General features: G+C 33.6%; 3 protein-coding genes and 1 long non-coding RNA gene across 6 annotated transcripts in view; 3 read left to right on the top strand and 1 right to left on the bottom strand.

Moving 5' to 3' along the window:
* The window catches only part of LOC111516700 (cytochrome P450 302a1, mitochondrial), a 187,519-nt gene extending 177,800 nt beyond the window's left edge, over positions 1-9,719 (top strand). For both annotated transcript variants that reach the window (XM_074186609.1, XM_074186608.1), the window contains exon 11: positions 8,901-9,719. The gene's annotated coding sequence lies outside the window, so the exon portion shown is untranslated. The remainder of the gene's footprint in view (positions 1-8,900) is intronic.
* Positions 9,720-13,537: 3,818 nt separating this feature from the next.
* LOC141487526 (uncharacterized) lies at positions 13,538-16,134 on the top strand. Its single transcript, XR_012468423.1, has 3 exons — positions 13,538-13,983; positions 14,082-14,220; positions 16,000-16,134. It is a non-coding gene; the product is annotated as an uncharacterized lncRNA (long non-coding RNA).
* Positions 16,135-19,808: 3,674 nt separating this feature from the next.
* Positions 19,809-21,697, bottom strand: LOC111516956 (uncharacterized). Its single transcript, XM_023173037.2, has 2 exons — positions 21,385-21,697; positions 19,809-20,627 (listed from the first exon to the last, which is right to left on the bottom strand). Exons 1-2 carry the CDS (start codon positions 21,670-21,672, stop codon positions 20,061-20,063), a joined length of 855 nt encoding a protein of 284 aa, XP_023028805.2. The 5' UTR covers positions 21,673-21,697; the 3' UTR covers positions 19,809-20,060.
* Positions 21,698-21,829: 132 nt separating this feature from the next.
* Positions 21,830-26,782, top strand: LOC111516955 (uncharacterized). Of its 2 annotated transcripts, none has more exons than XR_012468422.1 (4): positions 21,830-22,039; positions 22,419-22,513; positions 22,625-22,731; positions 26,032-26,782. XR_012468422.1 is itself a non-coding variant. In XM_074186604.1 (4 exons), exons 1-4 carry the CDS (start codon positions 21,972-21,974, stop codon positions 26,123-26,125), a joined length of 327 nt encoding a protein of 108 aa, XP_074042705.1. In that variant the 5' UTR covers positions 21,830-21,971; the 3' UTR covers positions 26,126-26,782. The 2 variants fall into 2 exon arrangements, 1 of the variants encoding a protein (XP_074042705.1); XM_074186604.1 differs by having other exon boundaries at positions 22,419-22,505; positions 22,625-22,702.
* Positions 26,783-27,528: the final 746 nt, after the last annotated feature.

Genomic DNA, 27,528 nt, shown 5'->3' with positions numbered 1-27,528 from the left:
AATTAATTTAGGTTGGTATACCTGTATGGGTGGTACACCTGTATGGTTTACCTGTAGGGTATATCTATATATCATAAATAGCGTTAGCTTCGCGTTAGTTTCTAGTTTATTCTTTCTCTTTGAAGATGATCACTTGGTGATCGAAACACGTGTCGAGGTGTTAAAAATAACGATTTGGTGTCGGGAAAAAACTCCAGTAATATTCATTACTACACCATAGGTGCCAAACAGTGCATCATAATGTCACTCTTGTCATTACAGTAAGCTCTGAGCATTACTAATATCAGATATCTGAAAATTATGACATTATTAACATCAATGCGCCAATTTTGTAAAATTTTTTCATAAATTTCCAATTCTAAAACTCAGATTACTTGTAAGTATTGTCCATTTTTTATTTCTTTTCTTTTGTATTTCATTTTAGCGTCCTGACGAAGTCTCTATTCAGAGTCGAAAGCTTGGCGATTTGTGAAATAGAGTAGGTTTGTTTTATGAACGTTAGTCCCTAAATTCCATCATATATCTTTATACATACATTGATTATAACTTTAAAAAACTGCGTTTATGTGGAATGAACTTGCTGAGAACGTTTTTTAATCTCCAGCGATTCAAATCCAATGTGAATCGCTATTTTCGCACAGACACCGCTCTTACAGCACCTCACGGATTTTCCTGTGGTGCCTGTGTTTGGTCCTTAAAAAAAACTTCTATGTGTATATGCACTACTCATGTGAAAAAAGTATTTTTGTGTTGATTTGATTTGTTCCTCAGTACGGCTCTGGTCTCTGTTACTGAATGATCAACGCAACGATTAAGTAGATTTGAAATTATATTAAAATTGAATTTTGATTGATAAACGCAATGGACGGGGTTGTAATTGATACTGACAAATAGTGTATTACTTTTTAGCAAAATAATGGACAGAATTCACAATACAATCTGAAATTACCTGCAATAGTCTGGTTCACATATACATTTTTTTGTAACATTTTTCAGCCCTGTCCAAAATTTACGACCAAAGTGTCATTCGATTCGTATTTTTGCCTAGAAAATTTAAGGACAGGTCCAAAAACGCGCCGATAAAAATTACAAAAGTTATAAACAATTGAGTGAAAAAAAAAAATGGGGCTTTAGTTTTTTCTTAATATCTCCGAAAATTTTCAAAATTTTGGAAATTTGAAAAAAGATTTGAAAAGATCAATGAATTTGCGTAAAAAAAGTCCCAACTCCCGAAACTGTATGTCGATTATTTATAATTTTTACAGAGCCCTGAAAATAGAGCCAAAAGCGGCTAGTCTGGCTTCCGCGCGCCTTTCGTCACTCTGACATAAAAACAAAAAAAAATTATTTAAACATATCAAATGTAAATATTAAGGAATGAAAAAATTCATGTAATGTTGGGATACATCAATAAACAATAATCCGCAGTTAAAAAATTTTTATTCCAATTCTAACGTTAATTATAAATTTGTTAATTAATAACTTTTTCTGAATTGAAAGTTAATATAAAAATCCCTATAATTATTAAACTAAAACCCTGGCATTTTTTTCCTTTGGTGAAGTTATCCTTAATAGGAAAAAAAATATGTTACCGTTGCCAAAATAAAAAAAATTGTTATTTTCTATTTTTTATTGACAAATGAAAATTATAATTTTATAAAAAATGCATTACAAATTTTTTTTTCTAATTTTGTATTGTTTCAATGTCTCATGACTGAAAACTAATTGATAATATTTTTTTTTTAATTTTTACAGATATTGTTAATACATTTATTATAAACAAATACATTGTTTATAAGCAATTCGAAAAATTTTTTTTGCATTATGTTAATTGAAAAAATCATGATTTTTAAAAAATAAAATGGTTTCTTAATAAAATTTCTTTGCTGCTAAAAAATGCGTTTGTTAATTAACAATCGTTTTTGCAACTAAATATTAAATTTAAATTAAATTTTTTAAATCATAAATTTTATTGTTCTTTAGGGTTTTGAAAAAACTTTTTTTTATTCTTTTTTTAATTGTTCATTAAAAAAAATTTGATATAAACATTTATTTCAATACTTTGTTCTTTAATAAAAGTAACCATGTGTTTTTTTTAATTTACTCTATTTTTCATAAAACTTTTAATATTGTGATACCTTGATACTTGTCTTTTTCATTCGCTCCTTCGTTTTAATAATTATAATAACTTTCAAACTATTGCAGTTATGATAAATATGCTTCAAGTCTTTTTTGTTCATTATGAATGTTTTAACAATTAAAGCCTTTTACTAAAGTTGTAGTCCTATTATTTATTTAATTATTGATCGTTATTTATTAAAAAAAATAACAATTTTTGAATCTTTTCAACATAAATTTCGTGTCATGTAACAATAAATCATAAGGATTTTATTACTTGCACTTTTAGTAGTTGTAGGATCATTAACATTCACTTATTGTCATATTTGTATGGAGTTTAAGAAAATTAAATGAAGCAATCAGTCATTCTGTTAATTTAATTTTATGAGTTTACTCATTAACCTCCTTTAAATTTCCGATGCTCACGGTTTCTTAATTTTAATATTCAGTTGCAAAAAACGATTGTTAATTAACGAACGCATTTTTTAGCAATAAAGAAATTTTTGTAAAAAATAATTGTTTTTCTAAAAATCATGATTCTTTCAATTAATATAAGGCAAAAAAAAAAATTCGAATTGCTTATAAACAATGTATTTGTTTATAATAAATTTATTAACAATAGCTGTGAAAAATTTAAAAAAAAATTATTGATTAGTTTTTAGCCATGAGACATTGAAACAATAAAAAAAAAATTGTAATGTATTTTTTATAAAATTATAATTTTCAATTGTTAATAAAAAAATAGAAAATAACAATTTTTTTTATTTTAGCAACGGTAATCTATTTTTTTGCCTATTAAGGGTTTTAGTTTAATAATTATAGGGATTTTTATATTAACTTTCAATTCAGAAAAAGTTATTAATTAACAAATTTATAATTAACGTTAGAATTGGGATAAAAATTTTTTGACTGCGGATTATTGTTTATTGATGTATCCCAACATTACATGAATTTTTTCATTCCTCAATATTTACATTTAATATGTTTAAATAATGTTTTTTTGTTTTTATGTCAGAGTGACGAAAGGCGCGCGGAAGCCAGACTACCCGCTTTTGGCTCTATTTTCAGGGCTCTGTAAAAATTATAAATAATCGAGATACAGTTTCGGGAGTCGGGACTTTTTTTACGCAAATTCATTGATCTTTTCAAATCTTCTTTCAAATTTCCAAAATTTTGAAAATTTTCCGAGATATTAAGAAAAAACTAAAGCCCCATTTTTTTTCACTCAATCGTTTATAACTTTTGTAATTTTTATCGGCGCGTTTTCGGACCTGTCCTTAAACTTTCTAGGCACAAATACGAATCGAATGACACCTTGGTCGTAATTTTTGGACAGGGCTGAAAAATGTCACCAAAAAGAGCTAAATCGAGTACATGTGAACCAGACTACAAGGGTTAATCCTCCACTAGTCAGGTTCAGACTTCCTCAGTTGGTTTCTTTAATTGTCCCTTCGCGTGTTTGTCATGCATCAACATATTCAGTGATGTTATAATCCGCCAAAATAATCGATAAAACGTAGTGATTGATATTACCAGTGAATACAGCTAATATATCCTCCTAATATGTCTTTAATGCATTGAGGGAATCGAAAACATATACAGTGAAATGATCCAGCAAATGGAAAATCCAATAATGTGATTTAATGTAGTTTCTTTCAGTCAGTTAGCTCAGTCTGTGTAACTATGAATATTTCTGCTGGAGAGAAAACTGGAAATACTCTAGTTTTCCGAATATATTTGATTATCGCCAAATATATAGGGGTGGCTCCCCGTGGAAAGAATCATGACAAACTATCAAGAAAGATATTCTCGAATCTATTGTCCATATTATGTTTTATCATGCTATTCTGCGTCCAACTCCCTATGTATAAAAGAATCATCACCAAACTGGTTCAACACACTGAATCAATATTTAAAGCATCGCTTCACATTGTGGAAGAGATATTATTGATTTGTTTACAGTTATCAGTATTCCTAAGTGGTTACGTCTTTTGGAAAACCTGGGAAATCGTGTCCGACGAAATATTGCCTGATACTTTTCGCGAAAAACAAAGATTTTGCTATGAATACAACAAGGTGTATGGAGTTCTTAAAATAACCATTTGGCATTTATTTTTCTTGATTCTGGAAATACATGCATTTTATAGTTGGTACGCTCTTGATTCATCATATTGGCTTATAATCACGGTTGCTTCGATTAGGCGGTATCTTTATTTTGTGGCAGTAACGTTAATTTGGGAAATATCCAATATATTTAATATTCGTTATGATTACTTGAGAACGCTTATTGAAAATGCATTGTATGAAGATTCATTGTATGGACTCGGTGAACTACAATTGAAATTTAAAATTCGAGAAATCAAGACAAAGTATAAGAGACTATACACAACAATTCTGGACGTTAACAAAGTTTTTGGACTGCCCTTCCTTTTTTTAATGATTTATAATTTAATTTCTATACTCAAATGTTTTCAGTGGAGTTTAGATTACCTCCCTTGGCTTAAAGATCACGTAGGAATATATGTGCCGGGGTTTGCTGTGTTCATTTATCAGTTGGTGAGTACTTTTGATTTATATGCAATTGGAACCTCAATTTGAAGGATTCTTATAATGTATCATTACAAGCGATTCCCCATAAGCTGATGTTATGCTTCGAAATAGAAACTACCAAAATGTCAGATACGAAAAACATATAGTCATACTGTTATACCAATGAATCATAAAAATATATTCCTTGTCACTAAAATTGCTTACTTCAAAGCTATATTGAGTAACGAACCGTTACACTACTTTCTCATTCAAGACTGTAGTATTTGAAAATACTGCATCCACTCTGTATTAGGTTCTGAATAGTCGAAAGATAAATACTAAATTCCTCAGTGAAGAACGAGAAGGTATCTGCTATCTTTTATAAAGCATATAACTGGAATTCCCTGAAAATAAAAACTGAAAAAGAATTCTCCCTTATAAAATAGTGGCTGGATAAGAAGCTACTGACGGTGAATATTGAGAAAACGCATTACCTACCATTCTATTGTAATGCAGCTGGAGCACCCCCATTCGATCAATTAACAATAATAACTGATACACCTTTCCTGAAACGAAAAAAAAAATACTTATAGGGTCTGGCCTAGATGACACTAATGATTATTATGAAACAGAAAGTATTTGACAGTGACATAACTTGTTAATCAAACCATCATCATTGTTTGAAATATTGTAAAATGAGAACTTTTCCGTTTTTTATTTAAACAATGATAAAAATAAAATAAAAACAACAATAAAAATTAATTGGCGCTCCGGGGCGACTTCATTGATTCCAGTGGCGCATTTGCTTTTTCAGCTGCAGGAAAACCCGGAAAAACCTGCAGCACCACATCATCTGAAGATCTTGATCTAACAATGTCCTCTCTCTTATGAAACAAAATGTAGGGTGTCTCCAGAGGCTCCAATAAATTCAATGTATCGCCAAAGAACACTTCGTGACACGACTATCGTCAAACTTAAACTCTTCCGTTTCTTCTTTGACCAAGGCGTAATAATGACCAAATTCAACGCCAGAACCACAATGAACAATGACTGCATGAATATTATAATAGTGGTCTGCTAGGTTGAAATGTTCATCTATTTCGAACCTTTCAAAGAGTTTCTTGCTTCCGTTAGAGGTTGAGTCTTGTTTGAAAATCATCAGTGTTATTATTAGATTGACTGGTGCCTCAGCTATACTTGTTTTCTTATGAAGGTTTTGGCTACCGTTTTTTTTTTGACCAGCGTGAATTGCTGTATCTCGATTTTTCGCACGAGCGCAGGACAATTAATGTAGCCTACTAGTGCGACGTTTTGAGTGAGGTCCGACTTTCATACCGCCGCAAAAGACGAGACCTATCGAACAGGGAAGTGGTTCATCTCCATAACAATGCTCGCCCCCATACAGCAGCTTTGACTAGGGAAAAATTGGAGCAACTGGGGTGGGAAACATTGGAACACTCTCATTACAGTCCAGACCTGTCACTCTGTGACTTTCATGTGTTTGGTCCTCTCAAGAAAGCTTTGGGAGGCCAAAGATTCGATAGTGATGCTGAGGTTGAAGCCTACGTACGCAACTGGCTGCAGACACGACCTGCATCTTTCTACGTGGAAGGAATTAGAAAACTGCCTATCCGCTCTGGAAAATGTGTTTCCAAATCAGATTATGTAGAAGAATAAACTATATTCTTTTTTGCGTTTAAAATAAAAATAAATTACAAAAAAAAAAGTCTCGTTTATATTTGATTCACCTACTACGTTAGATTATAAAATAGTTGTAATTTAGAAGTAACTTTTAGTTTAGGCTTGAGGAAGTTATTGTGTAGCGAAACACGTGTCGCGATTTTTGTAAAATCCTTTAAAGTGAAAATTATACAATAAACTGTATTATTCAGTTTCAAAAGAGCCTGTTTCAGTCCATATAGATATTCTCCAAATAAAAATGCCGTTTCAATACCAAATGTGTTTATGATCAGATTTCTCTTGGCGGCAATGACAAGTAAAATTACAGAACTGAAGATATCTTCAAAATCAATTTCATATTTCTGTTCACAACCTCTCATAACTAATCTCGCCTTTTATCGTCCATCCTCTTTGATTTTGAAAAACCATGGCAGCTATCCGTCTTCCTTTATATGGTTATTCTACAGCTTCTTGATATGTTAACATAACATTATCTTCATATTTTTTAGGTCTTCTGGTTATCCTTTTTTGATTTTTTTCTCCTAAGTTTGAAATATCCTCTATATCTGTTTTCAAATGTTCGCTATCATTTTCTGTTTCTTCGTTAATCAAAATTATTATTTCTCTCATATTTTCATCGCCCTGTAGATTATCAGTTGGAAATTCATCGTTTCCATGGTTTTCAACTCCAAATATCCGCAAACGTGATGGATCTGGTGTCCGATCTCTCCATTTTTCTGCAAATGTCACATCCGTGGAAGAGACAGGACTTCCATTCAATAAGTATGCCAAAGAGCACGAGCTCTCTCGTCGTATCCCTAACCCTCCTTGCTTAATTTTAAAACCGGAAACGCTTCAAATGCTACATCGCCCCATAAATAACGATTCATTTCTCAACCGACAGCAGTGAACCTGCCATGCTTGCGCTGGCGACGTGTCACCTCGATAGCATCTTCATCTCTCTTTACATTGATTACGTCACACGTGACTCTCTCACTCTTACACTCATATGAAACATCAATTCTTCCCCAAATCTAAAGATATTTCCCTATCTTCTACATGGAAATGACGTCACAATTTCCCTAAAATTCTATAGAACTCAAAAAAGCGGTTAAGTATTAAAAATGACTCAATTTCGGTCCCAACGAAACGACCGCCATAAATATCAACAATTCGCAATTACTTCTACTATCTCACGTTGGTGTCGAGGCTAAACACAATGTCTACTACGCCGATGACCTAGGTTTGATTCTCATACCGATAAATTTTTACAATTGAATTTTTCTCAGCTGCCGATGACCACTAGGACCACGTGACTGGTGCGCGACAAGGTGGCTTGAGGACAGTCATATCATCGTCTCCGATCCCGAAGATGAAGAGGTGTCCTCGTGGAACCCTTAGGTCAGGGTTCTGCGCCTTTAGCCGACCCAGCACCGGGTTTCGTCTTGTGGACGTCCTCCGGGATCCAGAACGAAGCTTGGTAAGCTTTGGGAGCTTATCCAGACTGACGACCGCAAGTGATGCCTGCTCCCACGGCTTAATGTTCATTGTGGCTTTCTTCAGCCACTCTAGCGCCACGTCGTCATCGAAGACCACTCTGACGATGTATGTCCACGACTTGAACGTGGGTGGTTTGGTGTTGCTGCTGGAGGCGGAGAGGATGATCTTGTCCAGCTCCTCCAGCAGTTGTTTTTTGAAGAGACTCTTCCGTTCTACGGTAACCTGAACGTAAGGGTTAGTATCATCTATGATGGCAACCTTGAGGTGTCTCACGGCGGCCTCCACGAAGGTTTCGGGAGGTGCAGCGATATTACTGTCGTTGCGCGACTTCTGAAACTTTCTTGAGGTTCCCTCCGTGGAGGTGCTCAAGTGAGGGCGCTTTCCTGCAGGGGCAGCCGGTTCCTTGTCTTTATTCAAGGCGTAGCTGTACTAATTTTGAGTTGATCTGGAAAGTGCCCATTTATCAAAGAAGTATTGACAAAATCAAGAAGTACGTGACCTAGTATCGAGAAGATACTTATGAGAACCTTGTGGCGCCGACAAGAAAATGTTGGAAGTAACCGAAAGAAAAAGACTTGTAATTTCATGAGTGGGATGACATTGAAAAAGTTACTTTTCCACGGAAGCCTTGAAAATAGGTATTTCAAGCTATTCGTTTCAACATGATGAATAATTGTTGAAAGAACTAGAACTTATTCAAACATATGTTTTTCAGCACTCTGCTCTACGAAAATCGGCTTGACTTGATATAAAATATAATTATTTCCGTTCAATAACATGGCTTTCAAATATTCAGGTCCTTCTTTGAGTCTTTCGATTCATGCTTTTCCTAATTGAAAACTCTTTTGGGCCTTAGGGTAAAATTGGCTCAAAATGAAAATGAAATTAAAAAAAAGAAATAAGGTTTAAGTCAAAGAGTGTGCAGCAGAGGAATATTAGATATTACAAATGTATAAAAATGTTGCAGTATTTAAATTTAGTAAAAATGATGTGTTCAAAAAGAAAATCGTATGAAATTGTTGAAAAGTAGCCCATGTTTATGGTACTTGCTCATTTCGAATTTTCTATTTCAGATACAGACGACGTTTTTGATAATGGCCTGTGACAGGATAGAACGCTGCGGATTGGATATCGTCATCGCATGCATTCGATTGCAAAGAAACATGGTATTGTCTCCAATTAGCGGAGAACTTGATTATCTCAAAAAATATTTGGAAAAACTAGCTCCAAAATTCACTTTGGCTGGCTGCATACTCGTCAACAGACAAACTTTAGCGTCACTTATTCCATTAATAGCTTCATATCTTATAGTCATAATACAACAGCAATAAGTGGTGAACGGATCAAGAAAAAATAAACGTGTTTTGAAAATATATGCAATCGGATATGGGATAATATAAATATCCAAATATCGGAATAAATGTAAATAATCAGCTTTCCACTCATTACCAAAGTTTGAACTTATTTTTGCACTGTTGCCGTGAAGAAACATTTCAGATTTCAAAAAATCAACAATTGTGAATTACAACAAATTTGACACTTTTAGGACTATCATTGAGGTAAAGTCACTAATGCGCATGGCCACTGTCCACTATGTAATGTTTCTGGATTTCCATAAATGATACGACTTTATCACTCAGCAAGGGATGTATTGCTCGAAAAACTAACTCACAATGTATTACCAAATTGTAATCACAAAATTCTGTGTTCGATGGTGATCTTGTTTATGTATCCTTATTTTATTATTAATTTATATGTTTTAATTTATATACACATATATGTACATTTATAGTGCGTGTGCTCATGATTTTATGTGTGAAATTTGACGATTCCTATATATGTATATGTCTAATGGAAAATAAAGATTATTATTATTATTATCTCAACAACAACCTACAGTCTCTTCGGTACGCGAAGGTGCCTAGGAATCTGGCGGATCGGGTTGCGCTGTGACATATTTATTACTAGATTGTTCATAAACGGGGTGATATTTTGATACATTACACACTTTATAGAGCAGTGGTCGCCAACCTGTCGATCGCGAGCTACCGGTAGCTCGCGGAGGCAATTCTGGTAGCTCTCACAACGATTTTAATTTAAAAAATACAAACTGCAAGAATCAGAGAAGCTTCCGAAAATTCCACAAAAAAATCTAATTGTCATAATATTGAACATAAACAGCGGCAACGTTGCGGTGAGCGATCTGCCGCTGACGCCATCAAGCTAGAACCGACCAGCCGGACCAGCGCGTTAGTGTTCGAGAACGATCTGGATTGCTTTGAACGGGATAAATACGCACGGCGCGGCGACATTGCGCTTAGTTTAAAACTGAACGCGTAACCAACGTCTAGCGGTTGGGTTAGTAGAGAACAACAAAAATAATATTATGGCAAGCAGTTGTAAGAAGGTAAAGACATACCACTTTCATTCGGAATGGGAAGAACAATACTTTTTTACAGAAGTTAAAGATAAAAATGTGTGTTTGTTATGTGATACTTCGGTCTTCGTTGCTAAAAAATGAAATATTGAGAGACATCCTAAAACTGTACATTCTAATTTTGAAAAATCATTCCCACTACATTCTGCCGCCAGAAAGGAGAAACTGAAACAGTTAAAAAAGCAGTTAATTGGACAACAATCAATATTTTTAAGAAGAGTCGACAAAAATAAGGCTGCAACTGAAGCATCGTACATCGTACCGTGTGTCCCAGATAATTGCACAAAAAAAGAAACCTTATGAAGACGGAGAAATGATGAAACAGGCGTTTTTAGAAGCTGCTGATTCGTTATTTGCCAACTTTAGAAATAAAGACGAGGTAGTTTCAGCTATAAAATCTATGCAACTTTCTGCTAATACAGTGATGAGAAGTGTAGAAATAATGAGCAATGATATTTTTTTACAGTTAAGAACTGACTTAGATAACTGTGTTTATTTTTCACTTCAACTGGATGAATCAACAGATGTCGTTGACACTGCCCAGATGGCCGTGTTCGTCAGGATGGTTTTTAGTGATTTTACGATTAAAGAAGATCTTTTGAAGTTCATTACACTGAAAGGACACACTACTGGACATGAGTTGCTTTCTCATTTAAAAAATATTATTTCTTCCGAGAAAATTCCAATATTGAAAATTGTAGGCTTGACTACCGATGGCGCTCCAGCTATGGTGGGTTGTGATAAGGGTCTGGTGGCGTTATGTCGTAAAGATGAAACTTTTCCGCAATTTCTCTGTTACCACTGCATTATCCATCAGCAAGCATTATGTGGAAATTTCCTGAAACTAAACAACGTTATCAAACTGGTGGTAAAAATTGTGAACAAGATTAGAGCTCAAGCGTTACGAAGAAGATTATTCAGAACCTTGGCCGATGAAGTTGACTGTCAATACGGTGACCTACTCCTTCACTCAGAAGTCCGATGGTTAAGTAGAGGACGGGTGCTGAAACGTTTTAATGATGTCCTATCTGGCATAGTTTATTTTTCAAACACCTTCGTTTGATAGGTAGGAATGTAGCTAAGAACAAGTACGTACTAGTAATATTAGTTATTTTGTTATTAGTTTATTATTAGTACCTATGTATTATGTATTACCAGTTAAATAGTAAAATAAATACATATAATGATAAATTAACTGTGGATTATTTCATTTACGTTGCGTTACGTGGCTTCCGTGTGGGTAGCTCGCTGTTTATTCCAAAATTAACAAAGTAGCTCAACACATTGAAGAGGTTGGCGACCACTGATATAGAGATACATATACTTCTTCTTCTTCATATAATAGTCTACATATACCGATTAATGAGTCGATTCAATTGAGATGGTTGATGATGCTCGCTCAAAAAAAAATGTAACGTTCATTATCATATTAAGTGAGTCAAGAAGAAGTCACATTTGTTGAGTTGATTGAGAAATTTCCCAATTTAATATTTTCTTTCAAAGTTGGAATAAGCATAAAATAAGACAAAGAAATTAACAAATTTCAGTAGATGTCCATTATTCTAGTGTAGATGAAGTTTTGATTCACTAAAAAAAACCTTTCTTTTAAGGGTGCAAGTTTTTTTCGACCTCAGAGTAACAAACGACAATAGAGAGGCCTTTTCCATCCTCACATTGAAGGCAGCATAACTTTGTTTGTTTACGGGAAATTAGTTGGACCATAAAACAGTGGCGGTCGGTTTAGGGATATCGGAGGGATATTATATAGGTATTTGAAAAATAAATCATTTCAGGTGAAAATGTATTCTGTTCAAATAGTTCCTACAGGCAGGGCCGTCGCCATGGGGGGAAGGGGGGAGCCCCCCTGCTTTTTCGACTTGGGAAAAAGTTGGGAAATTTTGGGCCATGAAGATAGAAAAAAGTAATAATAAAAAAATGAATGAAAATTTAAAAAAAATAAAAAAGAGAGAAAAGAAAAGGAGAGGTAATAAGGAAAGGGAAAGAACCAGGAGAAGGTTGGGATTTCCCAACATGCATAACTTGAATAGAATTCTGAGTTGTTTGAAATTTTCAAAAAAGTTTAATTTCTCCCAAGTAAGAGAACAGTCCTGAACAGTTTACAAATTTTGAAGTGACAATTTTACAAAATTCCCAACTTTTCGCTGTTTTTCCGACTTGGAAAAGTTGGGAAATTTCGGGCCGTGAAGACAGAAAAAATAATAGTAGAAAACAATGAGCACAATATTATTTAAGTGTTGTTTCCTTTCATTTGTATTGAATATTCCTATACATGGTGGAAGACCAGGAACCTTGGTCCAAAGTAGAATAATTCCCATTATTATTTTTATAATCACCAAAATTTATTTTTGTTTGTGCATACCCTAACGGGCATAAGCATTCAGCCAATCTTTGGATAGCTAAGTAAGAAAATTAATATATTATAGTAGTAACTAATTCCTCGGCTTTCATTTCTTCAAAAATTGGGAAATTTTGCTGGTGGAGTTGGGAAAATTTGGATTCTCTCCCCCCCCTGGTTTTTCTTTTCACTACATCCCTGCCTACAGGAAATCTGATTTATTATTAATGATTAGAGAAATGGGGCCAGTTTTTCTACCACCTTCTAGATTTTCATTTATGTATGGCTTTATAATAAAGCGCGTGGTTTACTGGGTTGAAATTAAATTATTTCAAATGATAAATGTTAATTTCAAAAGTAATGAACTTTGCTTCATAAAATCAGATGAAGAAATTTGTGATTCATTCTCAGATTTGATAAACAAGCGGTACGGTTTGTGAGGTCCGATATAAAGAATTTTCGATTAGAAATCATGTTTATTTAAAATTACCATTGAGGTTTGATATTATTCTGTACTTTCATTCAAAATTGGTACCTAGGGTTCTTTGTGGATCGACACTATGAAAGGGTATATTTTTGATGTTTGTAATGATCGTTTTTTTGATCTTACTCTTATAAATGAAGTTTTTGAAACTAGGTTTACATTATTTCATTATTTGACTTATCCCAACCAAAAAGAGGTTAAAGAAATGACAACCGTCATTTCTTATTGAATATTGTCTGTATGCAACTCGAAAACCTCGTGCAAAGAAAGAAAAACCAAAACGGAGATCATATTATTTCTGTGACGTAAGTTAGTTGTTAAGTGAGCAATAACAGATATAACACCGGTTGCACATCTTTTTATGGTTTCCGTGAAGTGTATCTGTCATTCTGTTCCATGCCGATTCTCTCAAATGTGTATAGAGAAGAAGAGTTACGACTTGACATCACATATGACATACATAAAAAATTTGATGAGTAGGTGAATGTTTAGCGGAATTTTTCCTTCACTAAAGTGATTTTGATTTTACGCTTTGAAATATATTCATATCTGTGTGTTTATCGTGTAATCAAGATATTAGTGACCCTGGATTATAGAAATTACTCCTTCGAGTGCTTTTGGGAAACTTCAAACATCATCATTTATTGTGGTTCTGTTGTGTCAGCATTTATGAAACTAGCGTTGTTTTCATAAATTATTTGCGGAATATTTTCTGTAGGCTGCTTGAGATTTGGATTATCCTGGTACCCAACGGTATGACGGTGATTCTGAATTATTTTGAGTATTACAATTCTATTCACATATTATTATGTCTCTGGATGATGTCTGCCACACAGGAACTGTTTACCACCTACTCAGAAGAACTGCTAAAACAACAACGTAAGAATTTGTTTCTTGTTGAATATCGCCCTAGTGACTGCGATATTCCTATAGTGCATTCATTTGAGCAATGATAATTCAACTTCACGTTTCCCTAGGTCATTGTGGTGTCTGTGGTAGGATCTGCTGAATGTCCTGCAGTGGAAAACCGTAACAGGGGTGATGGAGTAGTGACTGCCTCGTAGTGCCTTGGGGTGTGGTGGTGTCTCGATTGCATGAAACGAGAGAAATTCGGCAGTAAGTTCTTTCATGATATATTTCTATTCTTATAGCTAGGTTATGTTACTAATAAATTCGAGAATAAAAAAATCAACAAAAATCACTGCACTATAAAGTTAACAATAATTTGACAGTTTAATCTAATTGGTTAGAGTACATATAATATACATTGAAGTGAATTTGACAATAAATAGCAGATACCTTACAAACTTTCTTTTTCAACTTTGGAGCATACTTTTTTTATTTATGCTTGAGCATAATTTCAAAGTTCATTGGTTCCTTATGACACACCCAATTTAACATTTTCTTTTTTACAATTATTTTTACTGATTTCTTACACTTTTTGTCACCTGCCTATTCAATTGTCACCTTATGTGATATACATAGGAAATTGAAATTAGCAATAGCAATTTATTTTCTTTTCAATGAAAATAAACAGCTATTGGAAATATCTATCGAAAACAACTACATTCCTGGCTAGTGCCAACGACCAATATTGGGTTAATTTTCGTTATGTGGACACCAGGCGATTTTGAAAAAATTTTTGACTGTACTTACGCATTTTGATGCGTAGATTACGAATCCGAAAGAAAAAAGCGGCGCTCTCCCTTATTTAAAAAGTTACGGCCCTTCAAAGTTCAGAAAAGGGCAACTTTTCAGCCTTCTTTTTCACTAAATAAACTATATAAAAACACAAGCATTTATTCACTAGGTCACCTTTACACCTTATTCCTCCTTCTTTAACACTTTTCACTTCAATAATAAACATTTTTCTTATAAAAAACTTAATTTAAAAACGAATGCTTCTCCTGGTGACATTATTCTATTTTTAGGTTAGTACTAGTGACATTTCAGAAAAAAGCGGTTGGTATTTACCGTCGCCTACTATTTCAAATTCGTAATACACCACCAAAAACCAATTTACGATCTAAAGAATGAAGGTAAAAAACATTTGAATTACTTCGGGAATATGGACTGCATCAGTCGTACCAACCATATCATTAACCTTAAAAACGTAAAATACTGTGATATGTAACCAAAAAGCAGCTCCGTACATTTTTTAACATTTTTATAAGAAAAATGTTGATTATTGAAGTGAAAAGTGTTAAAGAAGGACGAATAAGGTGTAAAGGTGACCTAGTGAATAAATGCATGTATTTTTAAATAGTTTATTTAGTGAAAAAGAAGGCTGAAAAGTTGCAATTTTCTCAACTTTGAAGGGCCGTAACTTTTTAAATAAGGGAGAGCGCCACTTTTTTCTTTCGGATTCGTAATCTACGCATCAAAATACGTAAGTACAGTCAAAAATTTTTTCAAAATCGACGGGTGTCCACATAACGAAAATTTACCAATAAAAATAACACTATGTGGTGAAATTGAATTGTTTGTACTTCTTCTGGCAAAGGGTGTGTCAAAAATGTATTCATTATTATTATGTTTCTTTTCGTATGTAATTACTGCATATTTTTCCTTTACTAATTGTATGTAAAATTGTATTTGAAAAATGCAACTGAAAAAATATTTTTTATCTGCATTGTTATTCAATTGCTATTCTCTAATTATTATATCTTAACTATTCTTGATTCTTATATGTTTAAAAGTGTATATTTTAATTTGAGTCAGAATCCTGATTCATTAAAATATTCACAGTTTTGTGATTTTTTCCGTTTCATAACTAGATGAACTAAAGTTTTTTTTTCAATATTATATGTACTCTGGACATTTCTAACTACAAATTTTCATGAAGGATTACATGCATTTACAGAGCATAGTTCAACAAATTTAATTTTGTTATAGGGGAGGCGCTTAAGATTATGCAACAAATAGTGAACAATAATCGTATTTGGGAACAAAACTTTTTGTGAGAAAGAGTTATAAATGAAGTGTAACACTGCCATGTAAAACATTTTTTAATAAAATTTTTGAAGACAATCATCTTTTAATACCTCTTGATATCAGTCTCGCAGTCATTATCTATAGCAAATGAATTATTACACTTCAAACTCAAAGGAAAGAGTTTAAATATTCAACGGTTATATTAAAATGAAACCATTCCCAGAATTTATTGAAATTAGTAAATCTGAAATATTTTTTAAATATTCTACGTTGCGCTGTATCGAAAACAACATCATAAACCAATCGATAAGTGTTCATATTTATACTGTGTGTCGAAGATGACATAGTTTAAGATGTTTAGTATTTTTAAAGTTTAATCTCATTTTCCGTTAGGCAGATTTGGATATCAAGGTTTTCAGTTTTATTAAAAAAAATTAAGCAATATTTGTGTTATGTTGGCAGAAATAGTAGCCAGGGACGTTTTTTATAAAGGTAGATGTAATAGATCATAGTCAATGAGGATTTCATTTGGAGCACATGTATGTTTACTGAGAGGGACATTATGTCTATTTTTTCTCTTAGAGCATAGCAGTATTTTGTATTGTTGAGGTTAGGTGAGATTTCCAGTCCAATCTAAGATCGATCTCAATTCCCAAGAACTTTGTACTTTTGCAAACTGATATTGTTGATCTACCATCTGAGGCTGAGTATTCACATGCAGTTGATTGTTGGGAAAACTTTATAACTTGTGTTTTGTTTGTATTCAACTTTAAGTGATTATGTGTGAACCAATCTTCCAATGTATTCAGTGCTTCAAACACGCTTCTGTCTAATTCTTCAATACTATGTTCCTTGATTACTACACTCGTGTCATCTGCAAACTGCATAGTGTTGAAATCAATAGCATTTGCTAGTTCATTGGTATGCAGAATATATAGCAACGGCCCTAAGATTGATCCTTGCGGAACTCCTCTCAAGATTGTTAATTCATCTTACTGTATGTTTTCGTTAGTTAGGTGGTATTTTTCAACAAGGAGACACTACAAAAACACTTTTGTCTATTTTCCATGCTATTTCTTTATTGTGACTAGTTTCGGCTATTACACCACTATCCTCAGTGAACATGAATTTCCACAAAATAAACAAGTCGTCAATCAAAGAAGTATTTTTCAACAACTCTGTGTTCTGTTTTGCAAGTATGATTTTATTAAATCAGATGAGATTCCCCCGATTCCATAGGCATTTGGCATAATTTGGGAAGGGAAACATATGGAAATTTGACTGAAATGGGTTGTATATGGATTAAAAAAAGAACAATAATTTTTCTTTTGTGCTTCAATTATTGAAGCACAAAAACCAACTTATAACACATTCGAAGCTGATGATTGACCATCAATTTTTTTTTAATATATTGAAAAGAAGGAAAAACTGTAATTTCACTGGATGAAACAGCTAATGAATTCTCTCATTATTGTAAAACCCAAGAAAAATACACTTTTTAGGTAATTACCACAAAATACTTGAACAAATCAACTTTTTGAATTGAAAAACTAGTTTCACAGGCCCGTTAGAATAGAATATGTTTATTTCATCACATTAACTACAAAAGTGACAAGTCAAACTGACAAACAAAAATAACAATAATTGAACAATAGTTATTATTATACACACTGATTCCATCTAAAACAATTATTATGGAAAAAAATAATAAAAAATACATGTAACATATCAAAATAATAATGTCTCACAGTTCAATATTCGTCGATGAAGTAGAAACAGTGCCTAATAGTGAGTGCTTAACTCTAGCCTTGAAACGGTTGTAACTCAGACTGGTATTGTCTGTTGGTATTTTATTGTATCGGCATTTGTAAGGTACTTAGTATTATTTTTGTGAATCTCTAAAATGTTATAGAGTATGAAAATACATGGCAAGGGTAGAATTTTGAGTTTTTGAAATAGAGGACGACATTGGCTATGATCCGGACTGCTTTTTTTGCATATGAAAAGCCCCATAAAAGTATGCCATATGTTAGGTGGCTGTCACAAAGAGAAAAGTATGTCTGTAATACCATACGTTGACTAAGACACATTTTCAGCTGTCTCAGTAGGAACAGTTGTGTAGAAAGTTTCTTGCACAGACCAGCAACATGTGCTTCCCAATTTAACATGTCATCAATTTTAAACCCCACTAAATCAACATGTTGCTTCTTTGTTATTTGTATATTTGATGATATTATAAATTTCTGTGTCTTATCCTTGTTTAGTTTGAGATAAAGTTTCAGCGTCATTATCTATTCTAGAACATAGGTCCATTAAGTCGTTAACATCTTTTTTAAATTTTTAACTTTCAATTTGATTTGTTATTCAAAACAAGTGTTTCACTTATTGAGTGTCAATGGTATTTGTTTGTAATTCTGTGTTATCATTATATCTGTAATATTTTGTTATACAAATAAATATATTATCATCTGAGTCTGCTTCTACCGTTGATACATCATCTGCCTAGCAAAAACATAAGCTTGGGAGTAAGAAATTAAAAATATCATTAATATATACCACAAAAAGAGTTGGTCCCAGTATGGACCCTTGTGGTACACCATGCAATATGGATCTACATGTGCTAGAATTTCCAGATGTATAAACAACTTGTTTTCTCCCACTCAAGTAGGTTTTCATTAGCTCTAAAGCTCTGCCACGTATCCCGTAATATTCCAATTTACCGAGTAGGAGGACAGGATTTACACTGTCAAAAGCCTTACTTAGATCACAGATATTCTCTATTATTGTGTCAACTATAGCCATCACAGCTTGGGTTGTTGATTTGTTAGACCTAAATCCAAATTGATTTTTATTAAATACTGAATGAGCCTTTAAAAAGGAAATTAATTAGCATCTCAAAAATTTTACCAAAGACAGTAATGATAGATATGGGTCTATAGTTATCTGGAATATTTGGATCACCCTTTTTGAATATGGAAATAACTTTACTTGTTTTGAAGATGTCTGGAAATAGTCCTTCACAGAGGCAACGGTTGAAAAGAACAGTCAATGGGCCGGGGACAAGGTGTAGTATTTCTACTGTTTAAGTTGTATATGTCCAAGCAAGCAGAGTTTTTTTAATTTCAATGTTGCTTGTTTAACTTCAACCTCAGTAACTGGACTAAGGAATATAGAAGTACTAGGTTTGGGGAGTGTGAAAAGGTAAGTTAGAGGTATTAATTATGGAAAATGAAGCCCCGGAGAACGAGAGAGACGCCTCCACCACGTGTCGCAACTCAGTACTCGCTTGGCTTATTAACGAGAGGATTTTATTTGCTGTTCCACCCATTCATCATTCATCCAAATAACGAAAGAACTCATTTAAAAACTTAATTGAACATTTATTGTAACAAAACGGGAACAATTCTTCAGGAATAAACTTACACTAAAAATGTTGATAAAAAAAAATACAATAAAACACCAAAAACTTATATTATACTGCCACCCAGCAGGATCGAAGAGAAAGGGGATGTGCTGCATTGCTGAGAAGATTTATACGCTGACATTGCAACTTTGATCCGGTCTCTGTACTAAGGTAAAATGCTCAGCCTGCAATCTGTGCAAAGTTTGCGTACTTGGAGATTGTTTTATATTTCTATATCCTGTGATCGAGTCAATTTCGATGTCTATCAACTTGGAAGGTGGAATTGTGAATACTGAGTGTTTTTGTTTTAGAATGAAGTGAGGTTGGAACATCTTTCAATTCATATGTTTACTTAAATGAATCTGAATTATTTCATGATTATTTTCCAAATTTGACAGTATGAAAGCTAACTTAAAATAAAACATACGCTGAGAACAACAGCAATAAACTGCAAAAGCTTTTACAAAAGTCGTACAATTCGAAATGATGGAACATAAAGGATAACGCACGAGTAACTAAACAGTCACAGGTTGAAGTTGTGGGACATCCGTCATTAATTGATTACAAGTCGTACGAATGTTCCTATACTTACAGAGATTATTTGATACTATACAATAAATTATTCTTCATTATTGACAAGACCAGTGCAAATAAAAGAACCGTTTGATGATGCAATTTCCTCCAGTGCTCTTGCAATACGCATTTTCGCCAAGGATGATCTTTCTTTGGCTTTCGCTATCCTATTCAAGCAAGACAATTTTCTTTCATGGTAAAATTCTTTGGTCATCACTGTTTGTTCATCAGAATGATGAACAGCTTCTGTCGTGTCGACGTGAGTATCCCCGACATTTCTTGCCGCAGCGATTTCATAAGGTGGCAAACAATGGTTTTCCCCTTCTTCCTCACTATCAGAATCATCTGCCACTACGCATATTTCAATTTTTTCTGATAATTTTTTATTCTGCGTCATTCCTTGTTTGTAATCACTTTCATTGACCTTGACATAGTCATTATTATCGATGCTATTTTCATGTAGTTCTAAAACCAAGGTTTCCTCATCTATTGAAGACTGTCCATTTTCGTTGAAACCACCTGAAATTCTGAAAATCCTCTCTTCTTCTTCTGTTAGTGAACCACTATCCTTGATATATTTGTTCTTGGCTTTGGATTTCATATATTGCCAAGTCTGGAAATAAATAAAAGTCGGTATAACGCCTAGAAGTTGCTGGGAGTAGGTAATTTTGTGATTGAATACGAGGTCGCATACTGTATGAGAAAAAATAATTACAAAATAATTGTCACATATTTGGATGACCTCAATGCAATTGCCATGTTCATTATATTCTTCCCCGAATGAAAATTTACTGCAGAATAACTTCACAAACATTTTATTGGCAATATCACAATATTAGTACGAATTGAATGTTGACGATAGTTCTTTTTGAAATACAACTTAGACAATTGTGATTCATGAATATTAAATCGCATAATCACGCTCCAAGTATTTAGGCAGACTAAATTAATTTATTCACTGAAATTGAGACAACTTGTAGATATACAACCATTAAGAGTTGGTGAGAATAACTTGCGTCATCCTAACCTAACAATTGACGTTAGGCAGTAGTCTTAATGAATCCATGAATCAATTATGTAATTTTTTTCCTACCTGCCATATCAGGTAAACAGTGAATAGGTTCAACAAAAAATCTGTTATTCTATTTTCTCTGAAAAAAAAACAACATTCATATACCGCGAGCTACGACGGAGAGATTTAAATATAGATCATGAGAGATGGTTTGAATTAGAAGTAGTTTTCAATTCCATAAAATTCGAACATTTGAACTCCCATCACAATATTCGCCTAATTCTAATAATGAACCGGATCACGAAATATATTCTAAAATATTCAAGTTCCTTGTAGGTTCTACTCAAAGTACACGTACTTTCTTCCACTGTTTCCAGCTTTTAATGCTACGATTTCCTGATAAACGGTTGAGAATATTCGCCAGAGTCCGCCATTTCATTTGAACATCTTTAATTTCCAATGAGGTAAAATATTTGGCACTCATCATTTCTGGATTTTCTTGAAGATATTTGAACAGAAACTTCTTCTGCTCCCTCGAAATATGTGGTCGACTAGCCTGCATTTTCGTGTATTGAATAACTCTAATGCTAATAAAACATGAATACACTTCAGTGACTTCACACAAAACCACAGACGAAACTAACATAGAGCACCCAGTGTTGCCACAATCTATTTTTTCATCGAGGTAGATTTCTGGAAGGAACCGGGGTAGAACCGGGGTGAAACCACATCACAGAACTATAACTTAGAGGAGAATGGCTATTCTGTATGAATAAAACACTTGCACTGGTGGGTGCCACAAGAGGATGGCGAGTTTGCGCAGTAGCGTTTCTTGACTGTTATTTGAATTGACAAGCTGCAGTTGAATGCTGATTATTATAAATTTATTATTTGGTGTGTGTGTTGCAAGTTATTAATTTTTATGCAAACTGAACTTTATTGAAAATGCCTAATACTTGTTTTGTTTGGTCGTGTCAAAGTAAAGGAAACATTGCAGGAATCTCTTTTCATCGGTAAGATTTTTATTTTAACAGAACCGTACTTGATTATTTATTGAACCTTTTTAATGATTGCAATTGAAAAACATCTACAGATGCATACTTTTTTTTGTAATTTTCAGTTTTAGTCTTGGCAAACGTCGTTTTTCTTTTGGCTAACAGCAATTGGAAGGAGTCCAGCCCATTAAATGTGATATGTTCTAGACCCTTTGCGAAATCTGATTTTCTCAGGAAAAAGAAAAGAATCTTACTGAAAACGGACGCAATTTCCAAAACTATTTCTACAAAAAAAACCTTACTTGCAGGTCACAGTCGGATACAGTTTCATCAAGACCCGTTTTGAGGTGTGAAAACATCATGTGAAGACTTACTTGCATCACTTTCTTTTTTTCAGAGACCTAAATCCAGCAAATATTGATTCAAAAATGGGCGAAGGCAATGTTTCATCCAGTAATTCAGCTCCATCAAAATCTGTGACAATGTGAGTCAGTGAGTATATATTGTTTTCATATACTCGAAATTATTTTTTCAAAGAGACATGATTTATTCATATTTGCATTTCAGTTCATGACAGAAATATAATATTGTCTTGAATTACAGGAGTTCTGCTGATAGTGCTGGACTGAAGGGAGTTCAAAAGAGAAATAGAAAGCTGGTCAAGATATTCCATACATATGCGTCAGTATTTTCATAAATATAGGAATTCGGTAGTATATAATATTGGATTGAGATATTTTTTCAAAACGCCTCATTTTCCATATATCTAATATAGAACGTTTCTTCCTTTGCTTTGAAGGTAGGTATATTTGGGACACTCTGGACATAAATGTACTTTTTGTGGACAGAAAACCTCTATTAACAATTTTTGACTTATCTTTCGACTAACTGCTTTATTGTCAACAATTAGGAATAATGAACACATTTGCCTAAAAGTAATTATAGTAAGTACAAACATTTTAAGCTTTCCCCAAAATATGTCCCAAACATACCACCTGTAGGCAGCAAGTAGGTATGTTAGGGACAATACAGTTTTTGGATAAAATCTAAAGTACAGATAACTATATATTCCCAGGAACATATAAAATAGCCAAAATTTATCGTAAATTAGAAACGTTAAGGCTGTTTCAATGAAACTTAAAATAATTACGCTGTCCAGTAACCATAGAGACACGTTTCACTATACCACTTTCAATAACATTTTGAATATCATCTATTAAAAGATAAGAAAAAACGTTGGAAATTCCGCGTCTCCTCAAAAATTTAACTGAAAAACCTCCTTCTTCAGAATTTCCACTGTTTTTTTCTATAATTTGACCGATATAGTGAACAAAGGTACCATTATGTTTTATAAAGAACTTGACAATAACAAAGTCCTTTATTTTAAAACCACTGAATTCCTCTTCATTTTCATCGGAAGGTACTTCTTCTTCATAGGGAGACTGATCACTTTCTTCAAACAATACCTCCTGATCCTCTTCCGATGATGATGAAGAAGTATCAGCTTTTCTCTTGCTTCCTTTCTTATTAGTAGTGGCTTTGCTAGTATTTGGTTCATTAAATACTTGCCTCTTGGTATTCTTCATCATTTTTGCTTTAATGTTTTCTTCTATCTCCAGCTTCTCTGGAGTGTCTGTTAATATTCAGGTGCGGCCTGGTTTTCGACCAGCAGTGGTCTTCTTTCTTGGAGGCGCTACTGGATAGGGGCGGACTAACTCCGGTGAAACAAAAATGTCGGGTTTCCGTTTCCATCACCTGCTTTTGAAGAACCAACAACAGCTAAATCTTCAGTTATCGCGGTAGAATTAGACATGCCATCGGTGTTGGGTTCATTTGGAACTGGACGATCTGTTACGGATGAAGAAAGAAAGTCAATGTCTGTAAAAATATCTGCATTACACGGATAAATTCCTGTTTGGGAAAAACCGCTCTCTATATTAGATTTGCTGAATGCTGGGGAATATGCTTTCCCAACTAGTTCAGCAATTTCATAAATGGTGATAGTCTTTCCTGGGTTATTCATCATCCACTTATCAGCTTCATTATTATAGAAACGTTTGAAAGCGTAGAATACGGATACGTCCAATGGCTGGAGTTTGTTGCTGCAGTGCAGTGGTAATGTTGGTATATGGATACCATTTTCTCTTGAAAAATTGATAACATCTATCGAAATATGGCTTTCGTGATTGTCTAATATAGGCTTTTCTTTGGACGAACTAACATTGGCAGCAAAATGTTTCATATAATCCAGCCGATGGCGACGCTGTCCCAGCAGACCCATGTGGTGCATTTTTCAGCATATAGTCCCTAAAATTGACCCTTGGAAAAATAAAGAAGAGCGGTACTGAATTCCCAATAGCATTTATAGCACAGCAAACATTGACTAAGGACCCCCTCTCCGCAGATGTTACCTTACCGACCTGTTTTTTTCCCTTTTCTGCAATTATTTTCCCGGGGTTCTGGACTGTAGTAAACCCAGTTTCATCAATATTGAAAACTTGAGATGGGTCAAAATTGTACCTTGCATACAACGCTTCTAACTTCTCAAAAAATTCAGGCACATTCTTCCTATTAAAACTTGTGGCTCTTGACAGGCTGGTAGCCTCAGGTTTTCGTAATGAAAGATTTGGGTGTTTGTGGAAAAAACCTAAAAGCCAAAATTTTCCTGCTGTTTTGTTAATTTCTCAAGTTTCTGGAACAGTTTTTTTGTTGGCAATGGCAAACTGGTAAGCCAGTTCTTTCGTCTGCTTCAAATCGAGACCATAGTGCATATGGCTTGCTTTGATCAAATAGGTGGCTAAATGATCTTCTTCGGCCTCTGTGAAAATCTGTTTACTTGTATGTACAGAATCGAAAGTGGAACTATCGGGTAAGTTTCTTGCTTTGACGTATCTGGCTAGTGTTGACTTTGGGACATCATAATCTTTTGCAGCGGTTCTTATTGATTTTCCATTGTCAACAACATCTGAATAAGCCCTCTGGATAACTATCAAAATTCAGGGTTTTTCGTGGTTTCCGCTTTAATTCTGCGCCTGATTTTTTTGATAAATGCTCGGCATTTTTATCTGAAAAGTAAGAAAACAGGTATTTCGATATACCTCCCCAAAGTGAGCAAATCAGCATCTATAAACTGTATTTGTATACGCTAAAAATACAGTAGGTATGTTTTGGACAGTGCATGTAGGTATGTTTGGGACATTTGGCTCGTCCCAAACATACCTACCAGCTTGTGACCCAAACGTACCTACTGAGCAATGAATATTTCAAAGCTGATTTTAAAAAACATAGGTTATGTGTATAAAATTCAAATGTAGATATAATCGTTTGCTGTAGTATACAAATATTAAGACTCACTTACCTAACTTGGTCAGCAGATATGGTCCTTAACAATAAAAACAACTGCTGGTAGTTAGAAATTTACTTTTTGACCCACTAAATTGAATAATTCCACCTGTTGAACAGTAAAACCACATGTGAACTTCTAACTTCGTTTTAGGAATGGCTGCAATGGTGGTAACCATGTGTCAAGACATTAAAGCGGTAAATTCAAAAGTTTCCTATTTAATGAGGGTGTCCCACACATACCTACGTCCCAAACGTACCTACCCTCCCCTATATATCAAACAATTTTTTCAGTTCTTTTCCTGATAAGTTCAAAACTAAATACATGAACGAAAGGAAAAAAAATCAGGACTTGAGGTACCAACGCCAATTAGAAAAGGAGAAAACTAAAAGACTAAGGAAAAAAGTTACTCATTTGAAGGAAGTTGTTGATTTCGTCAGCAAAAAGAATGTATTGAGTACTAATGCATGTGAATTACTTGAAAAAACATTCTCTGGTTTCATGTCAGATTTTGCATCTTTTTCCTTTACTAATGGTGTCAACTCACTAAGGGCTTGTGGTGTTGAATGATGCCCTGATTAATGAATACTGAATTTGCACTAAAGAGAATTCTACACATACCCAAGTAATGAGGAACCTGAATTATTACACTATTTTTCATTTTCAGATCTCGTAATGGTTGGAATAACAATCAATCTGCATTCCAATTTTTTCTTTCATATAGACGTTTACTTCTTCATCATGACATAAAAAAAACATGAATGGTAATTGCCCAGCCCAAGATGAAACAAATATTCTCTGTACCACGGAGAAAATAAACGGAACACAGGTTCCTCTACAATCATGTGATATTCAAATAATGTGATTGAGTGTTCTGTGTGCATTGAGTGTCTGTATGATACTAATTTGGAACATAATAGTTTAAAACTTCTTCTGCGAAAGCGATGGGGAACCCTAACCATTCTTCAGAGAGCACTATCTCAGTTTGTAATGAAGTGGAAAAGATGCTCAGAAGAATGTTTTGGATAACGAAGAATGAGGTACCTGAAGAGGCGAATTTCTTGCAAACTTTTGTAGCTGGAGTTCATTCTAAACTGTTATATAAACGTTTATTCAACGATATTGCAGACCATAATTTACAGTCTTACTCTCGAAGAAAACCACATTTCAAGAATTATCAAAACATTGACTTTATCATATTTAAAAATAAGATTGTTCAGTGTGGCAAAATCTCAAAGCTACAAAATCAGAGGTCAACCTATGAGAAAAACTCTGAGAAAATTAATTTTATTTAATCACCAGTAAGACTTTGAATTCACCTTGTTCATCTGATGACAGCAGCTATATGATAATCCTTCGAAATATTTGAGCTGTAAACTCACTTTGGATATTTTTTTTTAATTCTGTTACCTAGTATATTAAAGCATTTATGTTGTACATTCATTGTTTTCTCTTTTTCTCTCATACCTCCACCCACATTATTTCAAAAAATGAAATAAATATCGATAATTTTTGATAATCAACAAAATAACAAATCATATTCGATCATTAAATAAGTAAATCATTTTCGACCAATACTTTTTCAAATCAGAAATATAAATTTGTTTAATTTCAATTATGTATATTTAGTCTGCAGTACTAAGTGAAGAATATCGTTATCAAGCATCAGCAACAAAATATGAAATGAGTTGAAAAGTCTGCTTACAACAAAAATAAAAACTGCCTCAATGAAAGTTTATTTTCAAAATTAGAACTTGCCTAAGTGCTCAGCTGTCAACCGGAAATGTAAGTTGCTAAAGATGTTTTTATTATACTTCGACCTTTTAAGGTAAACCTTGATAGTTCATACCACGTGGACAATTGAAGAACGTTTATAATAAAACGTAGTTACATTATGTGTACATAGATATTAATATAATGATTAATTAATTTGAATGTAAAAGGGGATTTTTATTTTCTGAACAAAATTATGTTTGAAATCAATGCCTGATGAAAAACAACCGATGCATGTAATCCAATGTCTGTCGTGGTATTAGCCAGGGAAGTAATTTTTTCCTCTGGCATTTACCAGATCCCACTGTGTAGGAAAGTATTCATTGTTTTAAAATTATTTCAATTGCATTTTTGTCATAAGTGTTTATGTTATAAGTACTGTATCACTCGG

Source organism: Leptinotarsa decemlineata, unplaced genomic scaffold, assembly GCF_025532065.1.
Source record: "Leptinotarsa decemlineata unplaced genomic scaffold, Ldec_3_MD MMD2_P_RNA_scaffold_4, whole genome shotgun sequence".
In the NCBI taxonomy this organism is placed as follows: Eukaryota; Metazoa; Arthropoda; class Insecta; order Coleoptera; family Chrysomelidae; genus Leptinotarsa; species Leptinotarsa decemlineata.
Note: the sequence above shows the minus strand (reverse complement) of the source record. Positions and strands in the feature narration are given on the sequence as shown.